Consider the following 22,364-nt stretch of genomic DNA (forward strand, 5'->3'; position numbering starts at 1 on the left):
TACTCTCAAACATCAACCTGTTAAGCCTGTGAAGAAAACCCCAAGGTCATAAAAAGAAATTGAGGATTTATGCTGGTGGTTTTAATATTATTTGTTGCAGTCCAGATTTTGTCCACATGAACTGAACCAAATGTTCAAATCTTGGCTGGTCTAATTTTCATAAATCAGAATGAAATAAGACAGAGGAGGAAACCCAGGGCAACTGCGGAGTGTTTTTGAACACCATTCCATTACTGAAATGATTTATCTTTCAACCAGGCAAAAATAGAAATGGTGTGTTACACACTGTATTTAATACTTAATCAGAGCATGATGAGATGTTCTAGCTCAAGCTATTCTACCCTGTCAAGTGCCTGCCCAGAAATGCAACCTGTACTGTAGTATAAATATCTCAATTGGGACTATAATTTACAGACACTTTTATGGGTAAGCAAGACCATAATTCCTGTGTTGTAGATCATTTGTCTTCCTCAAGGAATTTCCAGCATTTTAATCATGAGGTTTCCTTTGTAGCATTGATTAATGATAACACAAAGACATTTTCTCCTTTCTCCACTACTCCACTTCATACCGATCTATTTTCTGCTTGGTATTCTCGGTGCATGCATGTCAACAGAATCTCAAGTCTGCGATTTTGCAGTCACTGAGCTTAATGGATGGAAGATCATGGGTTTGGATGCAAAATTTCTAGCTATGCTTTCCTACTGTGTGTTAGATGGGCTGAAGTGGAAAAACCTCTTTATATTTGCACAACATATCATTTAGATCTAAAATAGCAATCAAATTGGTTGTGCAAGATTTTGACTTAATTTTTTATTGATATAGTAATGAAATTTACAATTTTAAAATGAGAAGCATGCAATGAATTATGTTTATTCAACACTGGATGGATTAAATTAGGCAGAACTGTAGTTAGAAAAATGACTACCCAATTTGAACTGTAAACTTGATTTGATTGAACAAAGTCTATTAAATGTCAGGAAGCTAATTGGAATGCAAATTCTGTGATTTTTGCACATTAAAAGAAATGCTTAAATCATGGAAATTGCTCACTCATTTGGAGGTTTTTAGATCAAGTGTTAAGTAGTTGTTGACAAAACAAATATTAAATTGGACATCACCTTTTCCAAGTATCTGTCCACATTTTCAGCTTTTATTATGTAAAGCCCTAACCCTATTGCTTTTATTATATAAATTTTAATTTATCAGCACCAAATGCTCTGTCACAAAATCTTATAAAATATTATTAAAATTAAAGTGCATATAGCAAAGGAGATATATGATTGATTGACAACAGCTCTTACTCAAAGTGCTGAAGACTCCAGGCCAGTGACATGAAATTGAGTACTGTCAGAGCACTCTGATTATAAATAGCAAGAATGGGGCCTTTAGAGTTTACTAACAAATATGCAAGTAACTGGTCTTGGTTATGCGAATTTTGTTTAATGAGTTGCTTCAAAGTTTTCGTAGTACTTCGGACTCCTGATACCAACACTGCCTACATTAGTCATGGTGTGATTTGAATTAGAATTGAAATTGAACTCAGGATCTTCACTGTCAAATGCCTAGTAGTAGAAGATCAAAGAAAACATTTTTGTTAATATAATATCTGCTCGAGTAGCACTTTGTATAGAGTGTGCACTTTTGGTCTTTCTGACTTACAATTTAAAAGATACATAGGCCAAGTTAAATAGCTACCCTTGTGAAGAAATACTGAGAGGAATGCACAATTATTTTATATCTGTCCAATGTAATGCAGGTAGCAGACCAGCTTCCTCCTGTCTGCTCATTTGAGCGACTATAGGGCTACTCTCATTAGAGACAGACAGCTGGGGTCATCATACCTCGAACGAGGGGAGAGGTTGAGGTGGAGAGTCCTTCATGGTAACTTCAGCTGGTGCAGGACCTGAACCCACTCTATAGGCATCATACTACTTTACAAACCAATTGTCCAGCCAACTGAGCTAAACCTCTGCTCCAAAAGTGCGGGGCGGGTATAGGGGTGGTGGTGTTGGTCATTGAATACATTTTATGATAGAAGTGGACAAATCCTCATTAGACAGGAGAATCAGATGTTATCAAAGGTGATCATGGTTGATCAGTACCTTCCCTCCATTCCCCTATCCACTCATCCAACTTCCATTCCATATCCCCATTTTGAAGAAGAGGAAAGATTAACTGCCCAGTTTTAATCAGCAAACCGTTTCCACAATCACTAATATTGAGTTTGAGACAGGGAACATGTATCAGTTATAGATTAGTAAATGCATATGTCTGGTTAGATTCAGTGTGATGGTGAATTCCAGGATATCATAGCATTTTACAAGAATACTTTTCAGTGACTCTCATTATTGAGAGTTGAATAACTTTCACATTGGCATCTGGTATCTTTACTAGTATGTTAACATTTTATATTTTTAACACTATCAATAAATAAGAGATGGAAACAGATTATTGGTTGTTATTAATAAAACAAAGCTCCAGTGCGTTCATAAGGTATATCCCTCACTACAGTTCAAATGGTTTGATGACTGGTATGCCATATTTGCGAAATGCCATACAAAAGTGTAAAGCACATGCCTTCTCATGCAGTTCATCATAATTTCTAGTCTGTAATTTTAATATGAGCATTTACAAAAGGCAAATTATAAAATATTAGGTATATGTAATTGAACCCAAGCAACAGAGGTACAATAAGTATCTCCTAAATGGACAGATGCTAAGTCACCTTTGATTTCTAAACTGTCAATCTGCATTTCGTAGTTACCTGAAGCATTGCATTGAGTACATAAGCTAAATAAGTGTATCTCATTATCTTTTTTTATTTTAGCGACTGGAGATGTTAGCAGCATTTCCTGGTATCTGCCGAATGGACAAAAAATTGATCCAAATCAACAACGGATTGCTGTTGCGACAGTAAATGAAATATCCTCCAGCCTGACTCTCTACAGTGCCAGAATTGATGATGCTGGCATTTACAAATGTGTGGCAACATCAAAAGATGGGAACGACTCGGAGGCTACGGTTAATGTTAAGATCTACCGTAAGACATTTAGTAATTTTTTTTTTACAAGTTTTATTTTGGATGGGTCTGTGCCTTTAAACAAAAATCTTAACATTGATAGCCCAACATCTCGATCACTTTTCTCAGCCTTCTGCAGCAGTCTTCAAGGCCCCAGTCCACTTCCTCTGAGGTCATCATGCCACAATGTTGGTCTCATCTGTGATGCATTCTCATTGCGTAATGCCACCACTATTTTGGCTAAGCTGTGCAGTCCCCAGTTTATATCCCATTGATTCCTACTGTTTGGAAAGGTTGGTTGCTAGAGGCTTTGTTTATCCAAAAACTTACAACTTTGGAGTTATCCTGAGGATCAATTCGAGCACAGCTATGAAAATCTCTGCATCAAATAATATTTTGCTTCTTCTAACATTTAAACCAGTGGAAAGCTGCTATCCTGATGGGCACTGGAAATTTTTACTTTGCCAATCCAAGATTGCAGTGATTATTTTTCCTCAAATTTTAACTTCCATAATATTTAGTAATTGTAAGTGAAAAAACCTACCTCAGTTACTGAGACAGAGGAAGAAAGGAAAAGAAACAAGATCCAAAGAGTATGAATGAAATTGTAAATACAATGAAAACTTCCTAAGTGTCTTGCATTTTCCTCTTTATTTTCAACAGAGAAACTTGAATTCAGAAATGCCCCTTCACCACAGGAGTTCAAAGTGGGTGATGATGCCGTTGTCATTTGTGATTCTGTCAGTTCACCTCCACCGACCATCACCTGGAAACACAGAGGCAGAGACGTCCTAATGAAGAAAGACGGTGAGCTAAAAATTAATCTATGATCTCAATTTTACAAACTGTGATAGTAAACTGTAAAAGTAATACTTTTGCAATTGCCTGTCTGATTAGTGGGTGATTAATTGTGGTTGTTCTGGTGTGCATTTTCAAATACTTAAGTTTAAAGTATTCAGTCTGTTTGTTTCTATAATCATGCTTCTTGGGCTGTGCTCACGACTAATGGAAGTTGATATTGATTAAAATAGCATTTGCTAACCAGCAAACAGTGCCCTTTTCTTTCCAACATTTGGACTTAATTAGCTCTGATTAGACTATCACATGAATGTGTTGCCCTGTTTTTAAAAAAATAGCAGCGTACTCCTGTGGATTGTCAGCTAGAATGGTGGTTAGGAAGAGAAGTCAGGATTTTAATGGACGCTTGGCTTATTGCACAACGAGAATGGATGTAAAAGTAGCTAAATGGATCATTTTTATCTTGTCAATGAAAGAGATAAAATGCTTGCCCTGGTCTGAGATGAGGCAAGAATGGTTGAAGATAATGGTAGGAAAAGGAAAAAAGAAAATTGAAACACGTCGATTCTTCAACTTGGATCTTAAAATATTACGTGGTTTGATTAAAATGAATATGGCCTAAAAGAACTTGATGGTGTCTATAAATAGTTCCATTGAGAGGCCGTCAATTCTGTATGGGCATGATCAGGTTTCCACACTGAAAATTGATATAATGATAGTGATAATGTTACGTGGGCTGGGGAGCATTCAAAGTGAGTGGACTATCATTTTTTTTTGGTCATTCATGGTGGATATTCAGCAGTGATTTGAAGAAAGCTCAGTGATGCCCAGACATTAAGGCTGAAACATTTGCAGTCACCGTCAGTCAGAATTGCCAACCAGATGATCTCACCTCTGTCTCTTTCTGAGATTCCCTCCACCTAATATGAGATGGCTGAAGGAACCTGCTACTACAAAGGCAACATCCCACCAATAGCACAGACAAGCTGTGCCCCAGAACTAGCCACTCCTTGAGTTATACTGTTCTAATGCAGGTACAGCATTGGTATGTATCCAAAATGGCGAAAAGTTGCCCATATCCACGAAAAGCAAGACAACTCAGCCAATTACCAGGCCACCCATCTACTTGATTATCAGCAAAGTGTGGGAAGGTGTTGTTGACAATACTTCCTAACAGTATATATAAAGCAGTAACCTTCTCACTGATGTCTAGCTGGGATTTGGCCAATGCCACTTAGCTCCTGTCCAACCATGGACAAACCTTGGCAATAGGCAGTGTTTGACCAGGCATAGCATTACAGCATCTAAGCAAAAGTGAAGTCAAAGGGAATTGGGAACACTCCTGCTGTTTGCCGTCCAATCCAGCACAAAGGGAAGCTGGTTAAAACAGCTGACGGTCAAACAACTCAAATCCAGGACATTACCCTGAGGAACTCCTACAGCAGTGTCCTTGGGCCAGCTGTCTTCAACTCGTTCATCAATGATCATTCCCTCTATCGTAAACTCCAGTGGTTGGAATCTTTGCCAGTGGTTACACGACGTTCAGCACCATATGTGACACATCAGTAAGCTGTGCATGGTCAAATGCAACGAGACCTGGACTGCATCCAGATGTAGCAGATAGGTAGCAATTGTCTGGAATGTGTGTGGAATGAATATTAATGATAATTTCCAACAAGAGGCAATCTAACCATTTCCCTTTAATAGCAAATTTCCCAGTACCGACATCATGGAAGGTTACTACTGATCAGAAATTGGACCAGCCATGTAACTAACATGGCTCCAAGAACAGGTCAGAAACTGGAAATTCCTGTGAGGCATAACTCAACTCCTGTCTCCCACGTCTACAAACATGACAGAATGCTTTCTGCTTGCCTGGATGTTTGACATATCATCCATTACCTTTAACCATTCGCTGACTCCACCCTTGATGTACAGTGGCAATAGCATGTATCATCTAGAAAATCCTCTTCCAGAATCACAACAACCTTCTCTTCACTCATCTGCATCTTTCAAATTTATATCCTTTTCAGATTGTGTAATCTTTCCATGTTATTAATTCTAAAGTGTATTACATCATACTTCATTGCATCAAACTCCATTTGCCATGCTTTTGCCCAGTTCACAGGAACATAGAACCCCTACAGTGAGGAAAAAGGCCATTTGGCCCATCAAGTCTGCACTGACCACTGAAACGCATCCCAGCTAGACACAACTCTCACGCAATCCCTATAACCCTGCATTTCCCATGGCTAACCCACTCAGTCTACTCATCCCTGGACACTATGGGATAATTTACCATGGCCAGTCCACCTAACCTGCACATCTTTGACTGTGGGAGGAAACTAGAGTACCTAGCAAAAACCCCTGCAGACGCAAGGAGAACGTGCAAACTCCAGCTAGTCACCTGAGGCTGGAATCGAACCCGGGTACCTGGTGTTGTAAGTAGTGGTGGTGGTGGTCAAACAACTCAAGTTCAGGACATTGCTATAGGAGTTCCTCGGGGTAGTGTCCTTGGCCCAGCCAATTTCAATTCCTTTTTCAATGATCGTCCCTCTATCATAAACTCAGAGGTGGTGCACTGAGCAGTACAAACCAGCTTGCCTGGAATCCCTAAAACTTAAAGGTGGCAGAGCAAATTGTTAAGGTGGTTACAGACACAAGCAAGGGAATGGAATGTAAAAGAAAAGAGATCAAGTGGAATTGTTTACATCAGTGGATAGGTTCAGCTGGAATACTGAGGACAATTGTAGGGCACTACGCTTGAAGGCAGATGTATAAGCTTTAGCAAGGGAGAAGGTTTTACCAGGAATTACTAGGGTAGGGCACTTCCTTTATAAGGAAAGGCTTGTGGAACATACAAGGTTCAGAGGTAACCTAATAAAGGTTTCAAGATGGGACCTACATTGAGAATAGGTGGAGAAAGACTTGTCCCTTTGGCAAGAGGTCAGAGAGAAAAGATCATTGATAGAGCAAAGTATGAGGCTAATTGTTGAACATGCATGATTATGGATAAAAAATAGGGTCAAGGGTCCAGACATGACTGCTCTTTTAAAGATGTCAGACAAGACAAATTGATTCCTTCTGTGCTGTATGTTTCCATCATTCTAAATAGACACACAGTTACACAGGCGGGGTGGAGATTAAATGTGCCATGTCATGGCCATACACATGAGGGCCAGATGGAAAGGCCAGTAACAACTGTCAGTATGATTCTTGTCAGTTTTCGTCATTATTGGCCCCTCTCAGACAAGAATGACCCTCTTTCCACTCTCGGTGAGTCCGTAGGTGGCTACACAAACTGATAAATAGGTGCAGCAGCTGTTACACTTGGGTCAGGTGGTGATCACAGGACAGGGGTGGGTGGGGCATTGGTACAGCAGCACACTCCTTTCAATGTTTTTGCCTGGCTTCTTCGTTTTCCTGACGACAAGTCTCGTGGAGCTCAGATACCACTCCTGCACTTCGGATGGTCTTGTACCAGTGATTGCCAGGTGTCTGTGGGAATATCCCATTTGGCCAGAGGGACCTTGAGGGTATCCCTGAAGCACTTCCACTGTCCACTTTGGGCTCTCTTATCATCGCAGAGCTGGGAGTAGAACACCTGCTTGGGGAGTCCCGTGTTGGTCATACTGACGGTGTGCCCAGCCCATCCTACTTGATCAAGGAGGGGATCAGTGCATCAATGCCACCGATGTTGGGTTGAGGATGCTGGTGTTGGTGCGTCTTTCTTGTCTGTATCACTTCAGTGCTAGCAAAGAGTGGGCTGCTGCTCTCTGCGGCATGCAGATATGGGGGATGTCAGACCTGGTCAGTTTAAATTCTATATTTGTAACCTGGTTAGGGCCTAGGAATATTTAATGTGGAAATACTGGCAGCTGCGACCATTCAGAGTCTATTTCTAAGCTTGAGGGCTAGCAGCCAAAGAGAAACATAAAGCTTTATCAGGAAGCCTTGTGTATTAATGACAAATTAATTATCCCCATTAACAGCGGTGTTAAATAGATATGATTCATTTCTGAATCATAGAGGTAAGCACACAAAGAAGCTGGAACCCAAACCTAATTAGGTCTGCCTTGCAAGGTTCATTTCTGCTCAAAATTGTTTACATCTGTGAAATCCTCTTCTCGTTAGTCTTCGACTGCCAGGAACGTTTCAAAGTCGGTCAGTTGTGATAAGTATGAAAGACTGCATTTTCTAAACCTATCGTAGTGCCAGCTTGGCTATCAAAGCCAAGCGAGAGATCAGACAAGACCGGTGTTCTTTCGTGCTCCTGTTTTCCTGTGTGGCTCTGTGACTGAGGGGCTCTGTAATGTTCAGTGTTGCATTCTTTCAGAGATCAAGTAAGGCAATCATGGTCTTAAACCGGTGTGTCACCATTGAATTGTACTCGGCAGTTACGAAGGAGGCATTGAGAACTTGTCTTGTTTTTAAGCTTGTCCAGGATTGCAGAAGCCAACTAAGTGATGGGTTAAAAAGAAGATGAAAACAAACACCATATGTGGAAAGACCGGTACCTGTCTGGTGATTGCTGAAGTGGAGGAGATGTTGTAGGACAGTGGCCCAGTGACTCATCCCATAGCAACATGCCCATAATGTGGTTGAGTGGAGGCAGCTGTCAAAAAGAACAAAGTACAAAGAAAATTTATAGCCCAAGAACCGGCCCTTCGGTCCTCCAAGCCTGAGCCAATCCAAATCCACTGTCTAACCTGTCGCCCATTTCCTAAGCATCTGTATCCCTCTGCTCCCCACTACTCATGCATCTGTCCAGATGCAACTTAAATGAACCTACCGTGCCTGCCTCTGCCACCTCTGCTGGCAACGCATTTCAGGCACTTACCCCCCTCTGTGTAAAGTACTTGCCATGTGTAACCCCCTTAAACTTTTCATCTCTCATTTTGAAAGCGTGACCTCTCATTACTGAATCCTTCACCCTGGGAAAAAGCTTATCTCTATTCACCCTGTCTATGATCACAATCGTTGGATTCGTGTTAGCTGATCATGTAGCTCCACATCATCATATTTGTTGACCCAAGTCTTTGTCAGCTTTCTACATGTGGTGCAGCAAAATTTGCTACTGGCTGCTGAATCACTGCACTATTGGCAGTGACTCTGAAGAAAGAGTCAGCTTTGCCTGTGCTGTTCTGAAGAATCCTCCAGCAATATGGAACAAGCCCTGACCTTGGCAGTGGCACCCACTTTCCATGAAATAATTAAATTTGATTTTAAAGTTTTGATATTGAAATGCTGTCACCACGTAAAACTTTCCCAGTCTTCTGTGAATGTTGATTTATGTCCCACTGACAATAGATAAAGGTCTTCAGGGTACACACTTTCACCTCATCTCATTTTCACACCCTTTCTAGCATCTTTTCTTTAATCCTCTTTATATCTAAAAGACTATAAAGTGAGATTCCATTGGTGTATTGATGTTACTGGATGGAGAAGGGAGGAGTAACAATTTAATATGTCATGTATTGGACAACAACTAACAATAACTAAATACCCAGATTAAAAATGTATGTGTCAGAATCTTGGGAAATTAGTTGCAGGTTGAAGTGACTTCTCTCGGTTTAATTAAATATGCATCTGTATTAAACGAAATCTTTCTAATTCCCACTTTCTCAACATCAAAATAAATCTGGAAGACAGATCCCAGAGCGAGTAATTAACAAATTCCTGATTTATTACTTTCCATAAAACAGCCCAAAAGAGGATTAATGAAAACAAATATCAGGTTTATGAAGTAAAGTTGACTCAAGCATTGCATTTGACGTGATTTATGAATTTATTCTGTAGCAGTATAATTTTACTTCACACAATAAACATAATTAGCAATTTCTAGCTTAAGGCATACTGTGTCCCCCCTTGAATCCAAACAAGAATTAGGAACAGACCATTCAGCCCTTAAGCCTGCTCCATGATTCTACATGCAATAAGATCTCTCTGCCTGGTAGTGGTTGGGGGGTCAGGGAGGGGGAAGTGGGGATGAGGTGGCAGGATTTGAGCCTGGTCCCCAGATCATCAATCCAGTGATAATCCTAGTAGGCCATCACGCCTTTTTCAAAAAGAAAGCTGGAAAATTTCCACCCGTTGATTAAGCACCTTTGCGACTTTGAATAATAGAATTTAAAGCATTAAATTTAGGAGTTAGAACATTGGTTTACGACTGTTAATTCTGTCTTGCATATACAAATCATGCAGTGAATTTGTATTGAAATCTCGCTTTTTTTTGTTTTTGCCCATTACCATGCACAGCCTGTCTGTGCTTCGATTGTTGGAATCACCTGACAGTTTTCTGTGTTACACAAGAGTTTTTGGAAATTGCAGTCAGTTAAGCCATTTCTTCTTTCTACTCGAGAGCTTCCATGGTTCTGTGAAAGATAATGTCCCGCTAATCGAGCTCCTGTCAATGTGAGCTTGATCTCTGTGAATGTTGTCAGTGTTAATTTTATTTGCAGACCTTCTCATGACAGACCTATAGTTGTCATTCTGTTTTAGCAGTCGACATGCTTATGCATGCAAAAAATATTTTATTCAAATTTAATTTCCAAGTAATTTGAGCAAGAAATTATCCCCTGATTTTATCCACTGTCATGAAATCAGTGTTGGTGCACTGTCTCCATGGTGTGAATGTTCTGTGCAAGCCCTTCTTTATTGTACTTCTTGCACAGACCGATTTGAGCATGTCTTGACAGCTACTCATTTCCTATAACACAAAAGCTCAGACATGACGGTAGTTAAGCAGCAATTGGCTAAAGAAATGGTCCACTGCAGCTTATCCTACCAGCATCTTGCAATGTAAAAATCTCATGAGAAGATTAAATCCTTCCTAGACCTGCTTCCACAGCATCAGTATCCGCAACTGATACTCCATACAACCCAGCAACTGTCACATTCACCAAGCATTGCTACCCAGATTTAACCGTGGTATGTGGTGTTAAAGTGGGGCTCACCATTTTACCACTTGCTCAGGTCTTAACAAAAATACCTTGTATTTCCAGTGTGTCTTTATTTTATAAAATTACTTAAGGTGCTTTACAGAGAACTGAGAGAAGCATTTATTGAATTTGTAGCTAAAGTTAATTCCAACAATCATCCTCAAACCTAATTGTAACAAGGAATTCTGTAAATAGAAAATAAAATTCAGCACAATGACAAAAATGAATTTGTCACTTTACGTGGTACAATTATAGGTTTTGGACAAATGTTTCAGCTGTCAAAAAGTGTCAGTGAATTGAATAGAAATGATGGTTCCTCTGTCTTACAATGTAATATTGTGAGTGTAGCTCATTAATTGTGCTATTCATGCTAGTTGCACACTTGTTGTTAACATGATTAAGCAACACCATGTTGACGTGCTGCTTGGGTCTGAATCAACATCTAAGGCAAAGCTGCCTCACCCTTTTTCTGCTGTGACCCTGTTTTAATATTTCACATTTGGTATGACCCAACTGGGAAGATTTATGATTTGGGTGTTCAGATAGATATAGAATGCCTACAGTGAGGAAACAGGCTATTTGGCCCAACAAGTCTACACTGACCCTCCAAAGAATAACCACCCAGACCAATCCCCTACTCTATTATCCAATATTTACCCCTGACCAATGCACCTAACCATCTCTGAAGACTGTGGGCAATTTAGCATGGCCAATTCACCTAACCTGCACATCTTTGGATTTTGGGTGGAAGCCCACACAGACAGGGGAGAATGTTCAAATACCATGCAGACAGTCACCCAAGGCTGGAATCGAACCTGTGTCCCTAGTGCTGTGAGGGAACAGTGCTAACTAATGAGCCACTGTGCCACCCTGATAGAGACAATAGAGAGCAACAATACAGACAAAAAAAAGCACGCAACTAAATATAAACTGTTTTAGGCCCTACTGGTGTTTGCACTTCAGCCTCAGATTATTAGGCCGTGCCCCCAAACAAAAAGCATTTAAAGGGACCTTGCAGCAAATTAACGCTGGTTATATCAGAGTTTTCAAACCATGCTATTGCTGTCTCGGAGCTGGCAATAACAGTTATTCGTCCCAAAATTCCATGAGGGAAAAGCAATCCATTTTTGGAAACTTGTGGTATAAGGTAATATAAATTGCAACCACCTTGTCCATTTTTATTTCTGATCACATGATGTGGTCTGAAAATCCAAATATCAAAATGGAAATGTGCTATGTCTTTGTTTTGAATTTGAGATTAGCTTTTGAGCAACTTGCCAAAAAAAAAGTAGAATTCGTAGATTCTGTTCAGGATTTATTAAAAAGAACTTGTCGCTGCATAGTGCCTTTAGTGTAGAAAATTACTCAAAGTGTTTACAGAGAATTGAGAGAAGCATTTATTGTATTTTTAAGCTAAAGTGAATTCCAATAATCGTTCTCAAACTTAATTGTGGCAAAGAAATTCTGCAAATAGAAACTCAAATTCAGTACAATGAGGAAAACAGATTGGTTACTTCATGTAGTACAATAGCTGGTTTTGGATAAAGAATATAGCTGTCACAAAATGTCAGTTATTGGAAGTGATAAGTACTATGTATTACTAAGTTGTGTGTGAACTAGAAACAAAATGGACACTTAGCTCATAAGTAAAAATTGAGGTCTGCAGATGCTGGAGATCACAGCTGAAAATGTGTTGCTGGTCAAAGCACAGCAGGCCAGGCAGCATCTCAGGAATAGAGATTTCGACGTTTCGAGCATCAGCCCTTCATCAGGAATGACTTAGCTCATAAGACACAGATTAACTTCAAAAGGTAATAATTGTAGGAATTATCAAGCAGCGAACTGGGTGTTTTTTTTTCTGTTGGGTATAGCAGATCTCCATTTCTTTCCTTCTGTGTCGGTTTTTAATGTGGTGGGGTTTGGATGTGACCTTCATGAGCATGTCATTCAGGCAACTGAGAATGAAATATTTCCTTTTGACAAATGAAGCAAAAATTGGCCAGTATGAGTACAAAGCAGGATTTCATGTTTGAGCTTGTACCAACATTCATGGTAACACTATCACCCAGTCAAAATACACCCTTTGGATCACCTTATTAAATAGGTCTATTTGTATTATGTTCCCACCATTCCATTTGTCCAGGAATCTGGAGATTGTGACAATTCTTGGGAATACTATAGGAGAAGCAAATTGTATTTTAATGAGAAATGCAATCCCAGTTTATGAACAAGGAAGAGAAATAGTGTCATGATTGAAAGAAACATAATCTGAAGGAGAAAGCTCCAAAGTTAGAGAGTAGAAATCTTTAAGCTCTGGGTTTTGTGAGGTAAATTACTTCGATTGTTTTGTTTTTTTATAAAATATGAGTACTGATGATTTCCATTTTTTAAATTTTAGATCGTTTTACTATGCTTCCCAACCACTACTTGCAAATTCGCCGTATTAAGAAGACAGATGAAGGGACTTACAGATGTGAAGGAATAATTGCTGCCCGTGGTGAAATCAAATTCAAGGATATAAGAGTTATTGTTAATGGTAAGTTGTTTAATTCTCAATATTTTGGTCATTAACCCAGTTTGGTAAATTGCACAGCTCTTCAGTTTAAATAAAACTTTGTTCAAAGCAAATGTATGCAGTTGTTATTTACCACCTCATCTCATTTTCCAAGTTGTTTCATAAACAAAAGCAACAGTTTGCATTTATATTACACTCCATAAATAGAAGTAATAAAATGAAGGCTGAATCCAGAGGAATAGAAGACTCTGAAGGGGATATAAAAATAAATCCTTGGGACTATGGAGGTAATGATGTGGGAAGATAGAAAAACATTTGCTATAAAATGACCTAAATGTGCTTGTGTATATGAGCGGGTAAATAGAAACTAAACCATGAATGGGCAGTCATATGTAACGTGAAAACCGAGAGGCAATAGAGGATGTCATGGTGAAATGTTGCAGATGAGGGATAATGGACCACGGAAAATGGCATTCATAATTATTCATTTTTTTTAATATATATTATCACCTTACATGGTATTCACACTCTTTTGTTACAGTTCCTCCCAGCATACATCCCCGAGACATGGTAGTGAATGCCACAGCGCACAGTGGCCAGTCTGTGACATTGACTTGTGATTCAGATGGATTCCCACAGCCAGAGGTGACCTGGATGAGGTAAGATTAATAAAATTTGAACAAGAATTAAGATTATTCTGACTGCTTTGGAATTGCTTTCTATTCAGCCAGTGATAATTGAATCATTGAAAGGTCCCAGAGATCTTTTCCATTGAATAGATTTCAACTTCTTGATCCAAATATATGTTTTCAAATTATAGAATAGTATTTTTTAATAACTAACTTGAGTATTAGTAACTAAAACACTTTTCAGTGAAGCTCTTTGTCTTGTGCTCATTAGGATAATACATAAGAAAACAAATTTATCGGGAATGCAAACATTTGGACTGTGTGGGAGGAAAGTACTGATTGGTTTCCAAGTGCACGCTGATAGACGAATTGCCATGGAGACTGTCCCAGTTCAAGATGATAGACAATTAACAGTCAGATTTGTGTAAATTTTCAATCAGTCAAGTTGACAAAGTGAACCAGGCCAAAGACTGTCACCTATTTTGTTGGGTATAGTGTTCACATGCTCTTTCTGTCTGCAGACAACAGGTGCCTGTGAATTAACAATTCAAATAATGTAGTTGCAGAGTCTGTTGGATTGTATCAGATAACCTTCAGCTGTTCACAACAAGCAAGTTGCTGACTGTACCCAAACAGTTTGCATTTGCAAAACCTGTAACACAATTAGTAATATTAGATGTGATTCCTCACTTGGACAGCATTTGTAGGATAATCATGAATATGCTAACCATTCCGCTGACAATCAGGTTAGGATTGTGTCAATTGAATTCAATGTATTGGAAGCTATATATACCATTGTCTTTTAAGCTCTTTAAGGAATAAATGTGCATGGTAACTGTTCAAATCCGTGAAATAGGTGACAGCCTTTCATTGATTCATCATGTGCCGCACACATGTTAATATTCCCCTTCAATTGCTTTTTTTTGTGAATTGTCCTGATGACTGTACAACAGAAAAAAAACTGCCAAATTGTTTTTTACTTTTCAGCAGATTAGTGAGTGATCAATCAATTAATCTTGAATCTGGAAATAAATTGTTGCTGCCTTGAACCAATTATTGACTAACATAAGAATGTTTCTTCTTCTGGTGCTTGTGAAACTAGAAAAGAAAGCAAGTAATACTATTCATTTCTTTCCTGAACAGTTTCCAGTATTAGTTAACCAGCTTTTCAGCTGTGATTTTGAATTAGTAACCACTCTTCTTGTTTTGTGAAATGGATACCTAAGTTTTTTCACTGCTCCATAACTCTATTTTTTCTCCAAGAAAATACTCCCAGTTTGCTTTGGTGAACTCCATCAGCCACAGTTTTGTGTGCTCACTATCTATATTCCCACATAACCTTCTGCCCCCTTTCTCTCATCTTGTAGAATCATGTATTCCCTACAGTGTGGGAGCAGACCATTTGGCACATTGACCCTCCGATGAGCATCACACCCAGACCCATACCCCGCTATCCCTGTAACTGCATTTCCCATGGCTAACCCACCTAGCCTGCACACCTTCGACACTATGGGTAATATAGCATGGCCAGTCCACCTAACCTGCACGTCTTTGGATTGTGGAGAAAACTGGAGGACCTGGAGCAAACTCCACACAGACAGTCGAGCGAGGCTGGAATTGAGCCTGTGTCCCTGGCACTGTGAGGCAGCAGTGCTAACCACTGAGCCACAGTGCCACTTGGTGCCCTTTGCAGCTTGTGTCAATGTGAATTCATTTTTTCACTCCAGTTGTTAATAAATAGTGAAAAACAAGCCCCCTGCAAATCCCAGGGGAACACTAGTTGTCACATTCCAATAATTGGCGTATGAACCTTTCATTTCTATCCTCTGATATCATGGTCACATTAATCATCAATGACTTATTCCAAGGTTCTTTCCTTGTGGACTGATTTTTTAAAAATCTTCTGTGCAGATCCTGAGCAAATGTTTTCTGCAAGTCCACCAGCACAACATCCCTTGACTCTCCCCAGTCCACGATTCTGGTGACTCAAAAAAATAGCTCTACAATTAGTTTCCCATGGTGAGCAAAGTCAGCATTGCAACCAGCCAATTTCACGTGCTCATGGGTCTGTCAACATTTGTTTCAAGCCACAAACAGTTGCATTTTCAAAGAAAAAACGCCAATCTATTTATGTTGAATTTTTTTGTTCATTGACATTGCCGACCTTTCAGCATTTTTGGAATTTGGATGAAATGTGCTCAACTCCCTTCACATGATCTACTTCAGATTGCAAACCGTTTAATCCCATTGCTAATAGTGTAAGCGGGAACTGAGCAGTGTATTGACTGATTCCTTTTTGTGATGATGCAGAGAAACACCATTCAACACAATCCAGAATGGTTTATTGTCATAATCAACGAAATATACACACAGCACACATGTATGCATACGTGTTCTTTATCATGCAAACAAATAGTAATTTGGTTTTGTGGGATCCATTCAAGATAACCATGTCAAACCGAATTCATATTAGCCGACAAATGTAGATGAATCTCCTAGTTTTGCTGGTGAAGTGACAAATAGAAGAGGAGAAAGCAAATGCTTCACTGCTGCATTTCAAGCAAATATGCGCTAGGTGCACTTTTGTTTTTCCTCCTAATCCTCCTCCTTGCAATTCTAAAAGAAAAACTGAATCATGTAAGTACAGTTCCACAGATACAGACAACCCTCTAGTCCTTCAACCAAGTGTCCTTTCTTTCACTTTTTGGGCTGTAATAATGAGAATTGATAAAGCTCTATGGCTGCATAGACGAGCCAGTGCTCTGTCTTCTTCACGATCATATTGAAACCATATCCAGTAGGCAACATTAGGTAGTGACCAGCTACAGGTACCTTGCCTAGTTTCTTGACATTCACACCCCTTTCGCCAACAAAGCCTAGAGCCATGTGGCTAATTGTACTGGCTCATTGGGATGATAATGGATTGAGATCAACTGAAACTTCATGATCTGCAAGACGTTTGTCAATTTCTGATGGTAGTTGTGCTCCAGATAATGAATAGACATAAATAATAAACATGATATAACTGTAATACAAACCAGACAGGAAGAAAATACAGAACAAAAAATTCAACACAAATAGATAGGCATTTTTTTGAAAATGCAACTGTTTGTGGCTTGAAACAAATGTTGACAGACCCATGAGCACGTGAAATTGGCTGGTTGCAATGCTAACTTTGCTCACCATAGGAAACTAATTTGCAAACGAAAACATGACTTCCCCAGTAGGTTTATTTCTCCTTTGTACATCTTTTAGAAGTGGGTCTGATCTTCTGAAGAGTGGCAGTATTTTTCAGCTCCTACTTCTGCCCTCATGCTCCAGCATAGCATTACAGTGTGTAAAAGGATGGCCGAGCAGCTATCTGTGTCAAGCACAGAATAATTGCAAAGTACTGGAAACATTTTACATACCTTTTGTTTTCCATATTCCAATTCATTAAATACCACTAATATGATTAAAGAAATGTAGTGTAAGTTCACAGGCGGACTGACTATGAATGGATGCTAGAACATTAAAAGTTGCATAGGAGTCATTACTTTGAATCTTTTTTGGGTATTGTAGCTATTTTTGTATACATCTAGATTAAAAATTGTATCAGAGTTCAGAAAGTACTTCGGAATATTTACATAGAGCTGTATAATGCATTTTTCTGAAATCCACTGTTAATGAATGAGTTAACTCATCAAAAGCAATAAATGAGGTAAGGGAGAGTAAAATGTCAGATATGTTTATCAAGTGTGTAATGTATGTCGTCATTGTCAACGGGAATAGTACCAGAGGACTGGAGGATAGCGAATGTGGTTCCATTGTTCAAGAAAGGGAGTAGGGATAGCCCTAGTAACTATAGGCCAGTGAGTCTGACTTCAGTGGTGGGCAAAGTCTTAGAGAGAATGGTAAGGGATAAGATTTATGAACATCTGGGTAGGAATAACGTGATCAGGGATAGCCAGCATGGTTTTGTGAAGGGCAGGTCGTGCCTCACAAACCTTATTGAGTTCTTTGAGAAGGTGACTAAGGAAGTGGATGAGGGTAAAGCAGTAGATGTTGTGTATATGGATTTTAGTAAGGCGTTCGATAAGGTTCCCCATGGTAGGCTAATGCTAAAACTTCGGAGGTATGGCATTGAGGATACATTAGAGGTTTGGATTAGGAATTGGCTGGCTGGAAGGAGACAGAGGGTAGTAGTTGATGAATTATGTTCATCTTGGAGCGCAGTTACTAGCGGTGTACCACAAGGATCTGTTTTGGGACCATTGCTTTTTGTTATCTTTATAAATGATCTAGAGGAAGGACTTGAAAGCTGGGTAAGCAAGTTTGCGGATGACACAAAAGTCGGTGGAGTTGTGGATAGTGAGGAAGGAAGTGGTAGGTTACAGCGGGATATAGATAAGTTGCAGAGCTGGGCGGAAATGTGGCAAATGGAATTCAATGTAGCTAAGTGCGAAGTCGTTCACTTTGGTAGGAATAACAAGATGATGGATTACTGGGCTAATGGTAGGCTACTTGGTAGTGTGGATGAGCAGAGGGATCTTGGTGTCTATGTACACAGATCTCTGAAAGTTGCCACCCAGGTAAATAGTGCTGTGAGGAAGGCATATGGTGTACTGGGCTTTATTGGCAGAGGAATTGAGTTCCGGAGTCCTGAGGTCATGTTGCAGTTGTATAAGACTCTGGTGAGGCCTCATCTGGAGTATTGTGTGCAGTTTTGGTCGCCATACTATAGGAAGGATGTGGAAGCTTTAGAACGAGTGCAGAGGAGGTTTACCAGGATGTTGCCTGGAATGGTAGGAAGATCGTATGAGGAAAGGCTGAGGCACTTGGGGCTGTTCTCATTGGAGAAGAGAAGGTTTAGGGGAGATCTGATAGAAGTGTATAAGATGATTAGGGGTTTAGATAGGGTAGATACGAAGAACCTTTTACCGCTAATGGAGTCAGGTGTTACTAGGGGACATAGCTTTAAATTAAGGGGTGGTAGGTATAGGACAGATGTTAGGGGTAGATTCTTCACACAGCGGGTTGTGAGTTCATGGAATGCCCTGCCCGTATCAGTGGTGAACTCTCCTTCTTTATGTTCATTTAAGCGGGCATTGGATAGGCATTTGGAAGTTATTGGGCTAGTATAGGTTAGGTAGGACTCGGTCGGCGCAACATCGAGGGCCGAAGGGCCTGTACTGCGCTGTATCCTTCTATGTTCTATGTTCTAAGTGTTGATCTTTTAGTACCTGGTGCCATAATTCTCTGACTTGTTTTTCAATTTTGTTTCAAGAAAGGGTATATTAAAATGATTTGGTGTTCCGTACAGTCATTTTACCACAGTGTATAGCCAACAAATTAGTTTTTCTCTTATTTCTTAACAGTAGATGTGCGTCATTTGAAATCCTCAAGACATTTGGCATTGAGTTAATCATAACTGTTACTAAAACAGCACGAGGCTGTTTTTTGATGAATTTATAAAATATAGAGTACCTGAAGACAAGAAGAAGGCCATCATGCATTGTGTTGCTATGTGCTCTATATCTGCAATGCATTCTATTTGCAAGAAACAGTTGAAATTGTTCCACCAAACTCATTAAATTCCACTTAATACTTGCGGATGTCAAAAACCTAAATTACTAAGTTAGCTAAGTACAGATAATTATTCCCCTTTCTTGAAATTTGCCTCCATACATAGATATTAATTTCAATTCGGTTGTATTCTTTGTGTTGTGAGTTGGAAAACTGTCTGAGAATGGGAGTCAAAACAGCTTTGTTTGCAATTGATTTAACTTTCTTTTTATGATGCACAAGAGGCTTTAGTGTTAAAAAGGTTTTAAAAAGTCTTTTATTTGCTCTGAAGCAGGTCTATTCTCTTGAAATATTTTCCCCTCTGGTACAAGAGTTAAATTGATTTTATTTTACTGCTGTAATAAAGTATTGTGAAAAATGGGACAAGCATTACTTAACATATTTTAGAAAAACCTGCTTTTGTTCTCTATTGTATTGTAGAATGGCACAGTCTTGCTATTTAATAATAACTATGTTTAACCATGCTCAAGCCCTCTGATGGTCACAAGGTTACATTCACTGAGTGTAAAACCACCTATGCCTTCTAGAAACTCTGTCTCTAATTTTGCAGCTACACATATTCTCTGCAGAACCTCTGATTTGTAGTTATTAGCCTGACACATCTCATTTTCTGTGTTCTTTTTCAGAGATGATGTGGTAATTGAAGCAGATGGGGATAAATACATTATGAATGAAGATGGTTCTGAACTCACAATCAACAAAATCAGTAAAAGAGATGACGGAGATTACATCTGCATTGCACAGAATAAGGCTGGAGACGCTGAGCTTGAGATCACTCTCCGAGTGTTTGGTAAAACTCTTCACATTTTGACGCAGTTGTCATTAGAGTAGAGCATCCAGCCCTATCCTGCCTGTTACCCAGCAGCTTGGTGGTGGATGAGAGTGAGAACTGCGGATGATGAATTCTTCACTCTTCCAAAAAGAGCTTTTGCCCAAAATGTCGATTTTCCTGCTCCTCAGATGCTGCCTGAACTGCTGTGCTTTTCCAGCACCACTCTCATCCAGAATCTGGTTTCCAGCATCTGCAGTCATTGTTTTTACCTAGTGATATTGTGACACACAACTCAAAGATTAACACTCCTTACCTGGTTTGAATAGTCTCCTATTTGGTATCTTCTGGGTAGTTAATGTGGTAGTATAAGGATGGGGAATTCAAGAGTAATGTAGTATTTGACACTGTTATAACCAGGTGAAATAGTGGAATATTCTTCCCTGTTTTCAATTCCAACTTTCCATTGGTGAGTCGCAATGATATTTTTTGCTTTGTTAACATTCAGCTCAGTCTTAAACTGAAACACGGTTAACTTGAAATAAAGCCAGCAAATTACAAGAGTCTTTTTGTGAAAGGAAAATAAAATAAAAGGAAAATAAATTTTCTTAACTTCTAACCCTGAAAAATTAGTAAACATTTTAAACAGGTTGTTGCGAAGAATATCTAGTATAAAGGCAATTGCAGTTAAAGATATTCAAGTCCTTGAGATTTATATTTTATGAATGAGGCTAGTTGTTTAATTGTTGACTTGTATTCTGCAACATAGAGTCATACAGATGTACAGCACGGAAACTCATCCATATCTTTGGTCCAAACCATCCTTGCCGAACAGATATCCTAACCTAATCTAGTCCCATTTTCCAGCACATGGCCCATATCCCTCTAAACCCTTCCTGTTCATATACTCATCCAGATGCCTTTTAAATATTGTAATTGTACCAGCATCCACCACTTCCTCTGGCAGCTCATTCCATACACTCACCATCCTCTGTGAAAAAGTTGCCCCTTAGGTCCCTTTTAAATTTTTCCCCACCCACCATAAACTTATGCCCTCTAGCTGTGGACTCCCCCACTCCAGGGAAAAGATCTTGTCAATTTTCCCTACCCATGCCCCTTATCATTTTATAAACCTCTATAAGGTCACCCGTCAGCCTTCGACACTCCAGGGAAAACACCCCAGCCTACTCCGCCTCTCCCTGTAGCTCAAATCCTCCAATCCTGGCAACATCCTTGTAAATCTTTGCATAACCCTTTCAAGTTTCACAAGATCCTTCCGATGGGAGGGAGACTAGAATTGTTCGCAATATTCCAAAAGCAGTGAAAAAACTTTGTAGATCATGAATTCCCAGTGAATGCTTGATATCCTAAGTTGCTTTTTTCACTGGGACTGACTTTAATGTTGAGCGACAGGGTTGTGGAGACTTCCACATTTTTGTTGTCGGTTCATATTTCTTTTTTCTCTCTTATTGCTGCTCAAGCAGCTGCTGATTATGGGTGTATTTGTGTATTCCTGAGTCTGCTCCATTGTATTTCTGAGCTGAATACTCTGGACACATCCCTAAATCTCCTAACAATGGGGATGTTAGGGGGATGTTAGGTCAATGGGGCAGCACAATGATACAATAGCTAGCACTGCTGCCACACAGCCCCAGGGACCTGCGTTTGATTCCCACCTCGGGCGACCGTCTGTGTGGAGTTTGTACGTTCTCCCTGTGTCTGCATGGGTTTCCTCCCACAATCCAAAGGTGTGCAGGTCAGGTAAATTGACCATGCCAAGTCAGGGGTAAATATAGGGTAGGGGAATAAATCTGGGTGGGTTACTCTTCAGGGGGCTGGTGTGGACTTGCTGAGCTGAAGGGCTTGTTTCCACACTGTAGGGAATCTAATGTAATCCTCATGCAAGTGTGAATTAAAACAAGATTTCTTGATGCTAACTTAATTATCTGGTTCCACTGCCTTTGGATGAAACTGTAATTGCAGTGCTGGCATTAGTTTCATTTAGATTGCTATGATATATGGTCAGGTGATCATGGCAGGCATTGTAGGTCAGTATTTGTCCTCTTTTCACAATCACTTTAGTCCATTCAGGTCTTGGATGGTTTAGGTTAAAATCAAAGTTGAA

General features: G+C 39.6%; 1 protein-coding gene across 9 annotated transcripts in view; it reads left to right on the top strand.

Moving 5' to 3' along the window:
• Nucleotides 1-22,364, top strand: part of LOC132829640 (neural cell adhesion molecule 1-like) — a 509,764-nt gene that overhangs the window by 323,344 nt on the left and 164,056 nt on the right. For all 9 annotated transcript variants that reach the window (XM_060846966.1, XM_060846974.1, XM_060846967.1 and 6 more), the window contains exons 3-7: nt 2,831-3,043; nt 3,686-3,829; nt 13,160-13,297; nt 13,818-13,935; nt 20,097-20,260. In XM_060846966.1, coding sequence (XP_060702949.1) covers nt 2,831-3,043; nt 3,686-3,829; nt 13,160-13,297; nt 13,818-13,935; nt 20,097-20,260 — 777 coding nt within the window. The remainder of the gene's footprint in view (nt 1-2,830; nt 3,044-3,685; nt 3,830-13,159; nt 13,298-13,817; nt 13,936-20,096; nt 20,261-22,364) is intronic.

This window comes from Hemiscyllium ocellatum, chromosome 29, assembly GCF_020745735.1.
Source record: "Hemiscyllium ocellatum isolate sHemOce1 chromosome 29, sHemOce1.pat.X.cur, whole genome shotgun sequence".
In the NCBI taxonomy this organism is placed as follows: domain Eukaryota; kingdom Metazoa; phylum Chordata; class Chondrichthyes; order Orectolobiformes; family Hemiscylliidae; genus Hemiscyllium; species Hemiscyllium ocellatum.